Source organism: Electrona antarctica, assembly GCF_951216825.1.
Source record: "Electrona antarctica genome assembly, contig: scaffold_86, whole genome shotgun sequence".
NCBI lineage: Eukaryota > Metazoa > Chordata > Actinopteri > Myctophiformes > Myctophidae > Electrona > Electrona antarctica.
The window spans coordinates 177,142-194,132 of record NW_027637549.1 but is presented as its reverse complement, the minus strand read 5'-3'; the positions used below and the strand labels follow the sequence as shown (position 1 = coordinate 194,132).

Below are 16,991 nucleotides of genomic sequence, written 5' to 3'. Positions count from 1 at the left end.
ACACCCAGTCTGCTGCTCTCTGAGAGAACAGAAACTAGCTAGCCTAGCCACCCAGTCTGCTGCTCTCTGGGAGAACAGAAACTAGCTAGCCTAGCCACCCAGTCTGCTGCTCTCTGGGAGAACAGAAACTAGCTAGCCTAGCCACCCAGTCTGCTGCTCTCTGGGAGAACAGAAACTAGCTAGCCTAGCCACCCAGTCTGCTGCTCTCTGGGAGAACAGAAACTAACTAGCCTAGCCACCCAGTCTGCTGAGCTATGGGAGAACAGAAACTAGCTAGCCTAGCCACCCAGTCTGCTGCGCTCTGGGAGAACAGAAACTAGCTAGCCTAGCCACCCAGTTCTGCTGCTCTCTGGAGAACAGAAACTAGCTAGCCTAGCCACCCAGTCTGCTGCTCTCTGGGAGAACAGAAACTAGCTAGCCTAGCCACCCAGTCTGCTGCTCTGTGGGAGAACAGAAACTAGCTAGCCTAGCCACCCAGTCTGCTGCTCTCTGGGAGAACAGAAACTAGCTAGCCTAGCCACCCAGTCTGCTGCTCTCTGGGAGAACAGAAACTAGCTAGCCTAGCCACCCAGTCTGCTGCTCTCTGGGAGAACAGAAACTAACTAGCCTAGCCACCCAGTCTGCTGAGCTATGGGAGAACAGAAACTAGCTAGCCTAGCCACCCAGTCTGCTGCGCTCTGGAGAACAGAAACTAGCTAGCCTAGCCACCCAGTCTGCTGCTCTCTGGGAGAACAGAAACTAGCTAGCCTAGCCACCCAGTCTGCTGCTCTCTGGGAGAACAGAAACTAGCTAGCCTAGCCACCCAGTCTGCTGCTCTGTGGGAGAACAGAAACTAGCTAGCCTAGCCACCCAGTCTGCTGCTCTCTGGGAGAACAGAAACTAGCTAGCCTAGCCACCCAGTCTGCTGCTCTGTGGGAGAACAGAAACTAGCTAGCCTAGCCACCCAGTCTGCTGCTCTCTGGGAGAACAGAAACTAGCTAGCCTAGCCACCCAGTCTGCTGCTCTGTGGGAGAACAGAAACTAGCTAGCCTAGCCACCCAGTCTGCTGCTCTCTGGGAGAACAGAAACTAGCTAGCCTAGCCACCCAGTCTGCTGCTCTCTGGGAGAACAGAAACTAGCTAGCCTAGCCACCCAGTCTGCTGCTCTCTGGGAGAACAGAAACTAGCAAGCCTAGCCACCCAGTCTGCTGCTCTGTGGGAGAACAGAAACTAGCTAGCCTAGCCACCCAGTCTGCTGAGCTATGGGAGAACAGAAACTAGCTAACCTAGCCACCCAGTCTGCTGCTCTCTGGGAGAACAGAAACTAGCTAACCTAGCCACCCAGTCTGCTGCTCTCTGAGAGAACAGAAACTAGCTAGCCTAGCCACCCAGTCTGCTGAGCTATGGGAGAACAGAAACTAGCTAACCTAGCCACCCAGTCTGCTGCTCTCTGGGAGAACAGAAACTAGCTAGCCTAGCCACCCAGTCTGCTGCTCTCTGGGAGAACAGAAACTAGCTAACCTAGCCACCCAGTCTGCTGCTCTCTGGGAGAACAGAAACTAGCTAGCCTAGCCACCCAGTCTGCTGCTCTCTGGGAGAACAGAAACTAGCTAACCTAGCCACCCAGTCTGCTGCTCTCTGGGAGAACAGAAACTAGCTAACCTAGCCACCCAGTCTGCTGCTCTCTGGGAGAACAGAAACTAGCTAGCCTAGCCACCCAGTCTGCTGCTCTCTGGGAGAACAGAAACTAGCTAACCTAGCCACCCAGTCTGCTGCCCTTTCCCTGCGTGTTTTAACCCTTTACCTGCGTGTTTTAACCCTTTACCTGCGTGTATTAACCCTTTACCTGCGTGTATTAACCCTTTCCCTGCCTGTTTTAACCCTTTCCCTGCGTGTATTAACCCTTTACCTGCGTGTGGAGCCTTGATGAGGTGGATGTTCTTCTTGACTTCGTTGATTGCCTCTTCCTTCTCCAGCTGTTTGCCTTTCTTCAGCCTGCAACGACACAACCACTCGTTAAGCCCGTTAAAACCACTTGTTAGCCTCGGTAAAACCACTCGTTAGCCTCGTTAAAACCCACTCGTTAACCTCGTTAAAACAACTCCAGATGTTAGCCTTTCAGACTCCAGATGTTAGCCTTTCAGACAGTTTTGTTTTAAAACGGATCAACATTTTAATCTTCTATAGTTTATATTTGACCGCATCACGCTCCATCTAAGTCTTGATGAATTGAATACATGGGAGCTCAATGGAAACCAGCCAGGCCCTCTGGCATTGTGTTATCCTTTTAGCATCTCGTTGACAGAGAAACTTATAGATGACCAAACCAGATCTACAAGCTCGTAGCACGGCACCTGCTATTTTAGAAAAATCGAGAAAATGTGGCGCAAATCTTTGAATATATATTCTTTCAGAGCGAACGTTTTTAACTCATATGTTTGCTTCTGGAGGGAGGTTCCTGGAACATCACATTTTCAGATGGGGGTCGGCGGCCAATTACATATCATTTTTGGGGTCCTTGACATGAAATATTGAGCACCACTGATACAGAAACATGAGGTTAAACTGTCAGGATTTAGAAGAAATGTTTTTAATTTCGAGCCTCTGATAAATGCCTACATTGTATTTGGGGGTCCTTGACATGAACATGTTTGAGAACGACTGTACTGACCCGTACGCTCCATACCTGTACTGACCCGTACGGTCCATACCTGTACTGACCCGTACGCTCCATACCTGTACTGACCCGTACGCTCCATACCTGTACTGACCCGTACGCTCCATACCTGTACTGACCCGTACGCTCCATACCTGTACTGACCTGTACTGACCTGTACGCTCCATACCTGTACTGACCCGTACGCTCCATACCTGTACTGACCCGTACGCTCCATACCTGTACTGACCTGTACGCTCCATACCTGTACTGACCCGTACGCTCCATACCTGTACTGACCCGTACGGTCCATACCTGTACTGACCCGTACGCTCCATACCTGTACTGACCTGTACGGTCCATACCTGTACTGACCTGTAGGCTCCATACCTGTACTGACCCGTACGCTCCATACCTGTACTGACCCGTACGGTCCATACCTGTACTGACCCGTACGGTCCATACCTGTACTGACCCGTACGGTCCATACCTGTACTGACCTGTACGGTCCATACCTGTACTGACCTGTACGGTCCATACCTGTACTGACCTGTACGCTCCATACCTGTACTGACCCGTACGCTCCATACCTGTACTGACCCGTACGGTCCATACCTGTACTGACCCGTACGCTCCATACCTGTACTGACCTGTACTGACTTGTACTGACCTGTACTGACCCGTACGGTCCATACCTGTACTGACCCGTACGCTCCATACCTGTACTGACCCGTACGCTCCATACCTGTACTGACCTGTACTGACCTGTACTGACCTGTACTGACCCGTACGGTCCATACCTGTACTGACCCGTACGGTCCATACCTGTACTGACCTGTACTGACCTGTACTGACCTGTACTGACCTGTACTGACCCGTACGGTCCATACCTGTACTGACCTGTACTGACCCGTACGGCCCATACCTGTACTGACCTGTACGCTCCATACCTGTACTGACAAGTACGCTCCATACCTGTACTGACCTGTACGGTCCATACCTGTACTGACCCGTACGCTCCATACCTGTACTGACCTGTACGCTCCATACCTGTACTGACAAGTACGCTCCATACCTGTACTGACCTGTACTGACCCGTACGCTCCATACCTGTACTGACCCGTACGGTCCATACCTGTACTGACCTGTACGGTCCATACCTGTACTGACCCGTACGCTCCATACCTGTACTGACCTGTACGCTCCATACCTGTACTGACAAGTACGCTCCATACCTGTACTGACCTGTACTGACCCGTACGCTCCATACCTGTACTGACCCGTACGGTCCATACCTGTACTGACCCGTACGCTCCATACCTGTACTGACCCGTACGCTCCATACCTGTACTGACCCGTACGGTCCATACCTGTACTGACCTGTACGGTCCATACCTGTACTGACCCGTACGCTCCATACCTGTACTGACCTGTACGCTCCATACCTGTACTGACCCGTACGCTCCATACCTGTACTGACCCGTACGCTCCATACCTGTACTGACCCGTACGGTCCATACCTGTACTGACCCGTACGCTCCATACCTGTACTGACCCGTACGCTCCATACCTGTACTGACCCGTACGGTCCATACCTGTACTGACCCGTACGCTCCATACCTGTACTGACCCGTACGCTCCATACCTGTACTGACCCGTACGGTCCATACCTGTACTGACCTGTACTGACCCGTACGGCCCATACCTGTACTGACCTGTACTGACCCGTACGGTCCATACCTGTACTGACCTGTACTGACCCGTACGCTCCATACCTGTACTGACCTGTACTGACCTGTACTGACCTGTACTGACCCGTACGGTCCATACCTGTACTGACCCGTACGGTCCATACCTGTACTGACCTGTACTGACCTGTACTGACCCGTACGGTCCATACCTGTACTGACCTGTACTGACCTGTACTGACCCGTACGCTCCATACCTGTACTGACCCGTACGGTCCATACCTGTACTGACCCGTACGCTCCATACCTGTACTGACCTGTACTGACCTGTACGCTCCATACCTGTACTGACCCGTATGGTCCATACCTGTACTGACCCGTACGCTCCATACCTGTACTGACCCGTACGCTCCATACCTGTACTGACCCGTACGGTCCATACCTGTACTGACCCGTACGCTCCATACCTGTACTGACCTGTACTGACCTGTACGCTCCATACCTGTACTGACCCGTACGCTCCATACCTGTACTGACCCGTACGGTCCATACCTGTACTGACCTGTACTGACCAGTACGGTCCATACCTGTACTGACCTGTACTGACCTGTACTGACCCGTACGGCCCATACCTGTACTGACCCGTACGGCCCATACCTGTACTGACCTGTACTGACCCGTACGGCCCATACCTGTACTGACCCGTACGGCCCATACCTGTACTGACCCGTACGGTCCATACCTGTACTGACCTGTACTGACCTGTACGGTCCATACCTGTACTGACCCGTACGCTCCATACCTGTACTGACCCGTAGGGTCCATACCTGAAACTGACCTGTACGGTCCATACCTGTACTGACCTGTACGGTCCATACCTGTACTGACCTGTACTGACCCGTACGCTCCATACCTGTACTGACCTGTACTGACCCGTACGGTCCATACCTGTACTGACCTGTACTGACCCGTACGCTCCATACCTGTACTGACCTGTACTGACCCGTACGGTCCATACCTGTACTGACCCGTACGGTCCATACCTGTACTGACCTGTACTGACCAGTACGGTCCATACCTGAAACTGAAGGCCTAACAGGGCCATGAACCTGGCCTGTCAATCAAACTGGCCTGTCAATCAGACTGGCCTGTCAATCAAACTCACCTGTTGAGGATGAACCTGGCCTGGCGTTTCCGTTTGATCTCCTCCACCTTCTTCATGGCCTCCACTGGAAGACATTAAACACATTACTGAGCTCTGACGCCCCCTACTGGACATGTTAACACATTACAGTTAGACCCCAAAGTACAGCTCAATAAACATCATTATTACAAGACAACATTTTTATACTAGGCATTAGGCTACTGAATCAATAACATCTAACGTGAAATTAAATCAATAAAATAAAAAATGTAACTTCATTTCATCATTGATAATTCAATGTCATCGTGACAATATTTGTGTTCAATGAGGTTTGGCCTTATAGATGGAAAAGGTGGTTTATGTGTGTTTTTAGACTCATAATGAGTTAATATGTGTTAATATGTGTGTTTTTAGACTCATAATGAGTTAATATGTGTTAATATAATATCAATATAGGACCAACATTACTTGTACTTTATGTATTTTGCTGAGCGGCCACCGAGCCATCTGAAGGTGAGTAGCTCTGGTTTATAACGTAGTTCTAAGGGTTAAATATGTGTACATTTAGTTTATAACTTAGTTCTTAGGGTTAAATATGTGTACATTTAGTTTATAACTTAGTTCTTAGGGTTACGACCGTTGGGCCGATTCTACTCTATGGCTCCGAGACATGGAAACTCTCAAAGAAACGGTTGGATGGCACTTACACCCTTCTAATGAGAGCGCTAAATCTGTCTTGGAAGAGCCACCCATCGACTAATCTAATATACGGCAACCTTCCCTGTGTTTCTACACTAGTCCACCCATCGACTGATCTAATATACGGCAACCTTCCCTGTGTTTCTACACTAGTCCACCCATCGACTGATCTAATATACGGCAACCTTCCCTGTGTTTCTACACTAGTCCACCCATCGACTGATCTAATATACGGCAACCTTCCCTGTGTTTCTACACTAGTCCACCCATCGACTGATCTAATATACGGCAACCTTCCCTGTGTTTCTACACTAGTCCACCCATCGACTGATCTAATATACGGCAACCTTCCCTGTGTTTCTACACTAGTCCACCCATCGACTAATCTAACATACAACAACCTTCCCTGTGTTTATTCACTAGTCCACCCATCGACTGATCTAATATACGGCAACCGTCCCTGTGTTTCTACACTAGTCATCTAATATACGGCAACCTTCCCTGTGTTTCTACACTAGTCCACCCATCGACTGATCTAATATACGGCAACCTTCCCTGTGTTTCTACACTAGTCCACCCATCGACTGATCTAATATACGGCAACCTTCCCTGTGTTTCTACACTAGTCCACCCATCGACTAATCTAACATACAACAACCTTCCCTGTGTTTATTCACTAGTCCACCCATCGACTGATCTAATATACGGCAACCGTCCCTGTGTTTCTACACTAGTCCGATCCAGAAGAACACAGTTTGCCGGCCACTGCTACAGAGCTGACAATGAGGTTATCTCTTCTCTGGAGTCCTGCCTCAAAGCAGACCAGAGGTAGAAAACTGTGGTTCCCTGATGTCATCGCTAGGGACACATGATGTCATCGCTAGGAGTAGGGACACATGATGTCATCGCTAGGGACACATGATGTCATCGCTAGGGACACATGATGTCATCGCTAGGGACACATGATGTCATCGCTAGGGACACATGCATCAGTAAGCAGGAACTGGGGATGGTATTATGAAGGACCGGGAAGTCTGGCGTGGCATTGTGAAATCCATGATCTCGACCACGGTCGGAAAATGACGATGACGCAAGGGTGTACATTTAGTTTATATATATATTCTACACCTGTACAGTAAACAGCAGTAGTGTACAGTAAACAGTACAGTAAACAGTACAGTAGTGTACAGTAAACCCTTACCCGTCTTTCCCCAGAGCTCTCTCTGGTATTTGACTGGAGAGTTTCTACGCTTCTCGAACTCTAGAGCGTTGTCCTGGAGAAAGAAGAGATACAACAATTACTAATAATAATACTACTACTACTACTACTACTGCTACTACTACTGCTACTGCTACTACTACTGCTACTGCTGCTGCTACTGCTACTGCTACTGCTGCTGCTACTGCTACTGCTACTACTACTGCTACTGCTGCTGCTACTGCTACTACTGCTACTACTGCTACTACTGCTACCTCTAGTAGAGCGCTGTCCTGGAGGAGGAAGAGATACAACAATTACTACTACTACTACTGCTACTGCTACTACTACTGCTACTGCTACTGCTACTGCTACTGCTACCTCTAGTAGAGCGCTGTCCTGGAGGAGGAAGAGATACAACAATTACTACTACTGCTACTGCTACTACTACTACTACTGCTACTACTACTACTGCTACTACTACTACTGCTACTGCTACTGCTACCTCTAGTAGAGCGCTGTCCTGGAGGAGGAAGAGATACAACAATTACTACTACTGCTACTGCTACTGCTAATAATACTACTACTACTGCTGCTACTACTGCTACCTCTAGTAGAGCGCTGTCCTGGAGGAGGAAGAGATACAACAATTACTACTACTACTACTGCTACTACTACTACTGCTACTACTACTACTACTACTGCTACTGCTACTGCTAATAATACTACTACTACTACTGCTACTACTGCTACTACTACTACTGCTAATACTACTACTGCTACTGCTGCTGCTGCTACTGCTACTACTGCTCTGCTACTGCTACTGCTACTGCTGCTGCTGCTACTGCTGCTGCTGCTACTGCTGCTGCTGCTACTACTAATACTGCTACTGCTGCTGCTGCTACTGCTGCTGCTGCTACTGCTGCTGCTGCTGCTACTGCTGCTGCTGCTACTGCTGCTGCTGCTGCTACTACTGCTGCTGCTGCTGCTGCTGCTGCTGCTACTGCTGCTGCTGCTGCTACTGCTACTACTGCTGCTGCTGCTGCTACTGCTACTGCTGCTGCTGCTGCTACTGCTGCTGCTGCTGCTACTGCTGCTGCTGCTGCTACTGCTGCTGCTGCTGCTGCTACTACTACTACTAATAACAATAACAATAGAGCACCGAAGTCTGACGTCACTTTCAGTAGAGGGCACCAACACACAGGTTCGTGTATTTTTTTTATTTGTATTGAAATCTCCATATGGCGATTTTATGTCGCTTCATATAAGAACTGTGTTTGAAAAATAAACCGACCACCCCGGCGTTTCTGTCAGGGGAGTGGCTGTGCGTCGTTAATGATGTCCATTCATATTTGATACAGCCAGTTTCTAGAGAAAATGGAATTAATGTGACCGCAAAAGCCTTGAAACTACATATGAATGCAATGTCGCTGAGCATATACGTCACGCCCAGCTGTCAACATATTGCGTTCCTGAGATTCCTCGTTGACGTAAGCTCAGCTGGTGGTGACTCGACTCGTACTAACCACGATACATTATATATCAATAAAATTTAAATAAACGTAATTAACGTTCAGTTTCTGTTGTGCGACGGGCTGCGGGCAGAAGCAGCCTACCCGGAAATGTAGTCTCTGGGTTGTTTGGCTCGTTTCTAACGCTTATTTTGTTACTCTTTGGGTATATTTGTACATTTCCACCTTCAGTCGATGCTTCATATCCATATGAGTGAAAAGGCCGGGGTGGTCGGTTTATTTTTCAAACACAGTTCTTATATGAGGCGATCTAAAATCCCCCTATGGAGATTACAATGCTTATAAAAAAAATACACGAACCATGGGACTGGCGCCCTCTACTGATAGTAGAGGGCAGTGACGTCAGGACTTCGGTGCTCTATAACAATAATAATAATAATAATAATCACCACAGTCAGCTCCTTCCCTGAGGCCTTCCTGAAGGCCTTGGTCCAACGGGACTTCCTGGGGTTCCTCTTCCTCTTGAAGTTCTTGTGACATTTAGACTTACAGAACCGGAACATCTGGACAGAACACATTAAATTATATTAGGACTAACAGAACCGGAACATACTGGACAGAACACATTAATTACATTAGGACTAACAGAACCGGAACTTCTGGACAGAACACATTAATTACATTAGGACTAACAGAACCGGAACTTCTGGACAGAACACATTAATTACATTAGGACTAACAGAACCGGAACATCTGGACAGAACACATAGAAATCAGCGATCCGGTTTGATATAATAATATAATAATATTTATAATAATAATAATAATAATAATAAAGCTAATCAGACGGAAGGTAATTACATTCCTTATGGCAGAACGTTACGTCACAAGCAGTGAGTGTTAAAAAAAAAACAGCAGATCTACAAGCTCACAGTGTGTCACCTCAAACATTTACTAGGCTTGTAGATCTGCTATTTTTGACAAAATTTGAAAATGCGGCGCATAAATGGTAAATGGTTTTGGTGCATTTATATAGCGCCTTTATCCAAGGCATAGATTGTGCATTACATTCACCCCATTCACCCATTCACACACACATTCACACACCTTTACATAGATTGTGCATTACATTCACCCCATTCACCCATTCACACACACATTCACACACCTATCTATGTAGATGTGCATTACATTCACCCATTCACACACCTTTACATAGATTGTGCATTACATTCACCCATTCACACACATTCACACACCGATTGCGGCGGAAGCCATGCAAGGTACCAACCAGCATATCGGGAGCAATTTGGGGTTCAGTGTCTTGCCCAAGGACACTTCGACATGTAGACAGGAGGAGCCGGGATTCGAACCGCCGACCCATGGATCATTGGACGACCTGCTCTACCTCCTGAGCCACAGTCGATATTCTTTCAGAGCCAACGTTTTTAACTCAATTCTTTGTCTCTCGGGGGATAAAAACTAGACTAATCTAGTGGACAAGAGATCCAGTATTTTCCAGTCATTTTACACTTGGTTGCATGCTGAAAATAGCCGATCTACAAGCTTGTCAGTCATTACGACGGCACCAAGGCCCGGCCAAAATACATTTTAGTCGACTAAATCAACTGCAGATTTAGTCGACTAAAATCTTATGACATTTAGTCGACTATAACTAGACTAACAAAAAAACATTCTGGGTGACTAAAATGTGACTAAAACTAAATTAAGACTATGACTAAAACTAAAATAGAAATTTGCTGCCAAAAACAACCCTGGTCTCAGCTAGTTCCTAGAGTTACTTTAGATTATTATTACAAAACACATTAATTAAACAACTTCAGCCCATTGGCCGATCTACAAGCTCACACAATGGTTCAATCAATGGAAAAAAGAGAAGGTTAGGAAAGTGCCCCATCTTGTGACAGAGCAGAGGTACTACACATTGGATTGATTGATTGAAACATATTGCAGAATTACAGTACATTTCAACCAAAACTCAATATAAAGACTGTTAACTGTGAGTGGACGACACCATAAAGCATTACACTTGTTTACAAGAGGGTCCACCTTGTTCAATTCATCATAACATTTAGAGACGTACAAATATACACTTATTCAAACAAACAAACAGGAAATTGTCATAAAAGGAGGTGAAAAGGGACAAGAAAAATCACCCCCCTGTAAAGTGAGGCTCAGGGGCTTCTTACCCTTTTACAGCATCGAGCACCATTTGCTCAGTAAGACAAAACAAACTGTCTTTATTGTTAATGGCGTTTGATGTTTGTGTTAGTGAGAAAACAAACTGTCTTTATTGTTAATGGCGTCTAATGTTTGTGTTAGTGAGAAAACAAACATTAAACTCTCTTTATTGTCAATGGCGTTTGATGTTTGTGTTAGTGAGAAAACAAACATTAAACTCTCTTTATTGTCAATGGCGTTTTACCCATTCTGGGCGGGAACCCCTTTTGGTGTTTTAACTAAGCATTATTTAGCTATTGAAAAATAGCAGATCTACAAGCTCATTGCGTGCCACCGAGTGGCGCGCTACGAGCTTGTAGATCTGCTATTTTTGAAAAATCGTGAAAATGTGGCACAAATCTTTGAATATATATTCTTTCAGAAGACTTTTTATTTATTTCGACGTCAGGCCTAAATGGGTTTTGTCAAAGGAAAAACAAACATTAAACCTGTATATAGGAGGGGCTAGCGCCCCCTAGCGCCCCTCCCTCAATAATGTAATGCAATGGAAATAAGCCGTTGGCTTTCTTGCATTTATCCTTTTGATGGTGGTGTATATTAACTATGTGCATTTTTCTGTACATGTAAACATTGTCAATAAACATATCAATCAAAAGAAATGTACAGTGAGGGGAAAGAGGGGGAGACTCAATACTTCTTTTTTTTTTTTACGGGGGCCAGTTTGGAATGGCAGCCGTCCGTAGGTGCCCTTTGAGAGCGGTTTTGAAGGAGTCTAGGGGCCGATTCATACTCCTATTTTACCGCTGTAGTGCCGAAATGATTTTGGCTCGTCAGACATTTTCAGTAGCACCGAAGAGCCGACTCTAGCACGGTTGCTTCTGGGGTGTCCCTGGACTACATATTTTCAGATGGGGGGCGGAGGCCAAATACAGATCATTCTAGGGGTCCTTGACATGAAAGAGGTTGAGAACCACTGATATAGAAACATGAGGTTTTTCAGAAAACTGTCAGGATTTAGAATACTTTTTTTTAGAATTAGCCTCAGGTCTAAATGGGTTTAATACTAAGATGATTTAAAACCCCAGAAAGCATTAGATTATATGATATAATGGTAGTAATGGTAGCATTAGAGCTGTCTTGTTTCCATTGTGGTCCAGGATTGATTGATTGATTGATTGATTGATTAACAGTATGCTCAAAACAGTACATTAACCCATTTAGGCCTGACGTCGAAATAAATAAAAAGTCTTCTGAAAGAATATATATTCAAAGATTTGTGCCACATTTTCACGAATTTTCAAAAATAGCAGACCTACATGCTCGTAGCGTGGCACTCGGTGCCGCGCTACGAGCATTTCACGCTCTCAAGGGTTAAGTCTACACACTTAGAGAATGTAGAAGAATTTTGAACGTTTGCCAGTTATCTCTCCTAATGGTACCAACATCAATAAAGCATGGAATTGTGGACAAAGTCGGCTAAAGTTTTGGGTCTGAGAGGCTAAATGTCATCAAATGGTGGTCCGTGGCTCAAATGGGTCTGAGAGGCTAAATGTCATCAGATGGTGGTCCGTGGCTCAAATGGGTCTGAGAGGCTAAATGTCATCAGATGGTGGTCCGTGGCTCAAATGGGTCTGAGAGGCTAAATGTCATCAAACGGTGGTCCGTGGCTCAAATGGGTCTGAGAGGCTAAATTTAGATTGATTTGATTGTTGATTATTGAAAATGTGGGGGTCCTTGACAGGAAATAGTTTGGGCACAAGTGCTCTAAAGGCATTAGAACCAAATGGACCAGAGCTACAGATTCAGCACAAACAATTAAGGGACTAAATCCATATGCCACCAAAATGTGGAACACCCTACCAACAGCCATTAAGACATGCGAATCCCTTGACTCCTTCAAAACCGCTCTCAAAGGGCACCTACGGACGGCTGCAGTTTGAAACTGGCTCCCGTACAAATCTGAATCCCCCCCCCCCACCCCTTTTCCCCTCACTGTATGTTTCTTTTCACCTCCTTTATGATGAATTCCTGTTTTGACTTTATAGAAGTGTATATTTGTTCAACTTGAATTGTATTTGTATTAAGGATCCCCATTAGCTGGTGCCATAGCAACCAGCTAGTCTTCCTGGGGTCCACATTAAAATAAACATTCCAGTAGACATACAATAACAAATACACATTTGTTAAAAAGTCAGTATTCAACTTACATTAGTTCGGATAAAATAAAAATAAACATTGCTAAGATTACAAGTGAGAGCGGGAAAAAAAACCCAAAAAACAACACACAACACTTCACTGTATCAAATGGAATTTTAGATGCTTTTTAAACATGAATTTACTGTAAATGCAACAGAGGTTTCGAGGCAGGTTATTCCAAAGTGACAATGATCTATAAATAAATGATCTATAAATAAATTGATCTATAAATAAATGATCTCTTTAGAAATGTATATTTTGGGCGAGGTAATACAAGCTGCCCATTGAAATGAAATGAAATGAAATGATTACTATATTTACCCAGGGTATCTGGGCTAAGCTCAAGAACTTGTTTCCAGCCAGGCCCTGCTCATAGAACATTTCATCGTAGTGGTTCAATGCCTTGTTCAAGGGCACTTCAGCGGTGGTAATTTTAACGTGTCGGACCGCTGATTCGAACTGGCGACCTTCCGGCATCAAGACCACTCTGCAATCCGTTCGGCCACCGCTGCCACAGAAGGAACTCAGCTGGATTTGAACTCACAACCTCTGACTCACATGGACGTCATCTTAACAAGGGTGCCACTGAGCGCTCAATTACTGTCCTCTAGTGTCATGATCATGCACAGTAGTGGATTTATGAAAACAGGAGCTTTAGTTTACTACTCATGACTGTTTTGAACAACACAAGAGTATTAAACTCTAAATGTTGTGATGAATTGAACAAGGTGGACCCTCTTGTAAACAAGTGTAATGCTTTATGGTGTCGTCCACTCACAGTTAACAGTCTTTGTACTGAGTTTGTGCTTCAAATGTACTGTAATTCTGCAAACTGTTAATAAATCAATCATTATGGACCAGTAGCTACATCATTACAACCAAATGGACCAGTAGCTACATCATTACAACCAAATGGACCAGTAGCTACATCATTATAACCAAATGGACCAGTAGCTACATCATTATAACCAAATGGACCAGTAGCTACATTACAACCAAATGGACCAGTAGCTACGGATTGCAGAGCGGTCTTGATACCAGAAGGTCGCCAGTTCGAATCAGCGGTCCGACACGTTAAAATTACCACCGCTGAAGTGCCCTTGAACAAGGCATTGAACCACTACGATGAAATGTGTTCTATGAGCAGGGCCTGGCTGGAAACAAGTTATTGAGCTTAGCCCAGATACCCTGGGTAAATATAGTAATCATTTCATTTCATTTCATTACATCATTACAACCAAATGGACCAGTAGCTACATCAGTAGAACCAAATGGACCAGTAGCTACATTACAACCAAATGGACCAGTAGCTACATCATTACAACCAAATGGACCAGTAGCTACATCAGTAGAACCAGCTCCTAACGGGTCCATTTGGTGCTCACTGAGACCAACTGAACCCTGGCATGTTGTCACCACGTGAAGCTGCGTGTTAGCATCAGTTAGCACGCTGTGGCTAGGCTAGCTAGCTGCAGTGGACGGGGTTTCCCATACGTTGGTTTAGCTGTCACGTTAGCATCAGTTAGCACGTTGGCTAACGCCGTGCCAACGCTGACAGACAGCAGCACTCGTTTCCCCGTACAGTAGCATTAGCTAGCCTTTAGCACGCTAACGCTGTGCCAACGGGGACGGGGTTCCCCATACGTTAGCCTTTAGCACGCTAACGCAGACGGGGTTCCCAATACATTAGCATTAGTTAGCCTTTAGCACGCTAACGCTGTGCTAACGGGGATGGGGTTTCCCCATACGTTAGCCGTTAGCACGCTAGCCAGGCTGGGCTATAGCCTCCACAGTTGTTTTATAATAAACAGTTATTGTCCATTAACGAGTTGTTTAGTATAATGTGTTATATTGTATATTTGTTACCTTGCAGTCGTTCCTGACGAACATCATGCCGTGTCCAGGGTACACCGGCCCGGAGCAGAAGTAACATTTCTCTATCCTCATCTTGGATGTTGTTCTACACACACACACACACGATGGAGGAGGCCGGATGTGACGTTACAGGGCAAGAAGTACAACAACTCTTCTTCTACTGCTTATTCCTACAAAGTGGTGGTCCGGGGACCCCCCAGGGGTCATTGAGGGAGTTCCAGGGGGCCCGGGGACCCCCAGGGGTCCTTGGGGGACCCCCAAGGACAATTAAAAAATGAAATCTACTGCAGCCAATGTGCATTCTTTAACCAGCTCTGTTCTTCTACATAAAAACTCTGTTCTTCTACAAAAAACTCTGTTCTTCTACATAAAAAGGTTCATATTTCAAATGTAAAGGTCTCACTGACCCTTACAGTAGTTCCTGACCCTGTCAATGATATGACATTCTTTGTCTTTACAGACCAGACCAGAGACACACTATTTAAGTGTTTATTTGTTTGTTTGTTTGTTTGTTTGTTTGTTTGTTTGTTAATGTATGTACTATAGCTGCTGAAAGTCATGTATTTTTTTTCATAACATGGTTTACAATGCAGATGAGTGTCATGACGAAGTTACACACTCTGTCCAGTAGATACAGCACCTCAAAGGCCCTTAAAACCAGGCTCCAGACTTCCCAAAACAAACTGGTCAGGCTCCTACTTGATCTAGCCCCCCGAACCCACCTCACCCCTGCCCACTTCGACAGGCTGGAATGGCTTAGGGTCGACGACAGAGTACAGCATCTTGCAATGGGTCTGGTCCACAAGATTCGATACACCACCAAGATACCCATGTACCTGTCTAGATACTTCCTTAATGTTAACGAAGTCCACACCCACAACACCAGAGGGAGTGCAACGAACCATGTACAACCCAGATTCGGCACAAACAAGGGACTAAATTCTTTTCGCTCCTATGCCACCAAAATGTGGAACGCCCTACCAACTGTCATTAAGACATGCGAATCCCTTGACTCCTTCAAAACCGCTCTCAAAGGGCACCTACGGATTGCTGCAATTCGAAACTGGCCCCCGTAAAATCTGAATCCCCCCCCCGCCCCCCCCTTTTTTCCCCTCACTGTATATATTTCTTTTCCCTTTTTACCTCCTTTTTGATGAATTCTTTTTTGATGAATTCCTGTTCTGTCTATAGAAGTGTCTATTTGTACGTCTCTAAATGTTTTGATGATTTGAACATGGTGGACCCTGTTGGAAACAAGTGTAATGCTTAATTGGGTCGTCCACTCACAGTTAACAGCCTTTGTATTGAGTTTGTGCTTGAAATGTACTGTAATTCTGCAAACTGTTAATAAATTCTTCAATCAATCAATCAAAGATGGCGACATTACAACGTTGGTGCAGCATTACAGATGTCTCCCTCTGCGTGGGACAGGCCCTCGTTTCCAAAACCTTTCAGGCGTCCCACAAATTGAGACCCTGTCTGTCCCACATTGTGACTGACAGGCATCAGTGTTCACATTGAGACCCTGTCTGTCCCACATTGTGACTGACAGGCATCGGTGTTCACATTGAGACCCTGTCTGTCTCACATTGTGACTGACAGGCATCAGTGTTCACATTGAGACCCTGTCTGCCCCACATTGTGACTGACAGGCATCAGTGTTCACATTGAGACCCTGTCTGTCCCACATTGTGACCGACAGGCATCAGTGTTCACATTGAGACCCTGTCTGTCCCACATTGTGACTGACAGGCATCAGTGTTCACATTGAGACCCTGTCTGTCCCACATTGTGACTGACAGGAATCAGTGTTCACATTGAGACCCTGTCTGTCCCACATTGTGACCGACAGGCATCAGTGTTCACATTGAGACCCTGTCTGT

The 16,991-nt window shown here is 45.9% G+C and overlaps 1 protein-coding gene across 1 annotated transcript in view; it reads right to left on the bottom strand.

Moving 5' to 3' along the window:
- rsl24d1 (ribosomal L24 domain containing 1) overlaps positions 1-15,227 on the bottom strand; it is a gene marked incomplete at its 3' end in the record, with an annotated part of 18,596 nt that extends 3,369 nt beyond the window's left edge. The window contains exons 1-5 of the mRNA XM_079531694.1: positions 15,100-15,227; positions 9,285-9,398; positions 7,367-7,439; positions 5,488-5,551; positions 1,825-1,973 (exon numbers count right to left, since the gene is read on the bottom strand). Coding sequence (XP_079387820.1) covers positions 1,825-1,973; positions 5,488-5,551; positions 7,367-7,439; positions 9,285-9,398; positions 15,100-15,180 — 481 coding nt within the window. The 5' untranslated portion in view covers positions 15,181-15,227. The remainder of the gene's footprint in view (positions 1-1,824; positions 1,974-5,487; positions 5,552-7,366; positions 7,440-9,284; positions 9,399-15,099) is intronic.
- Between the last annotated feature and the right edge of the window lie 1,764 nt (positions 15,228-16,991).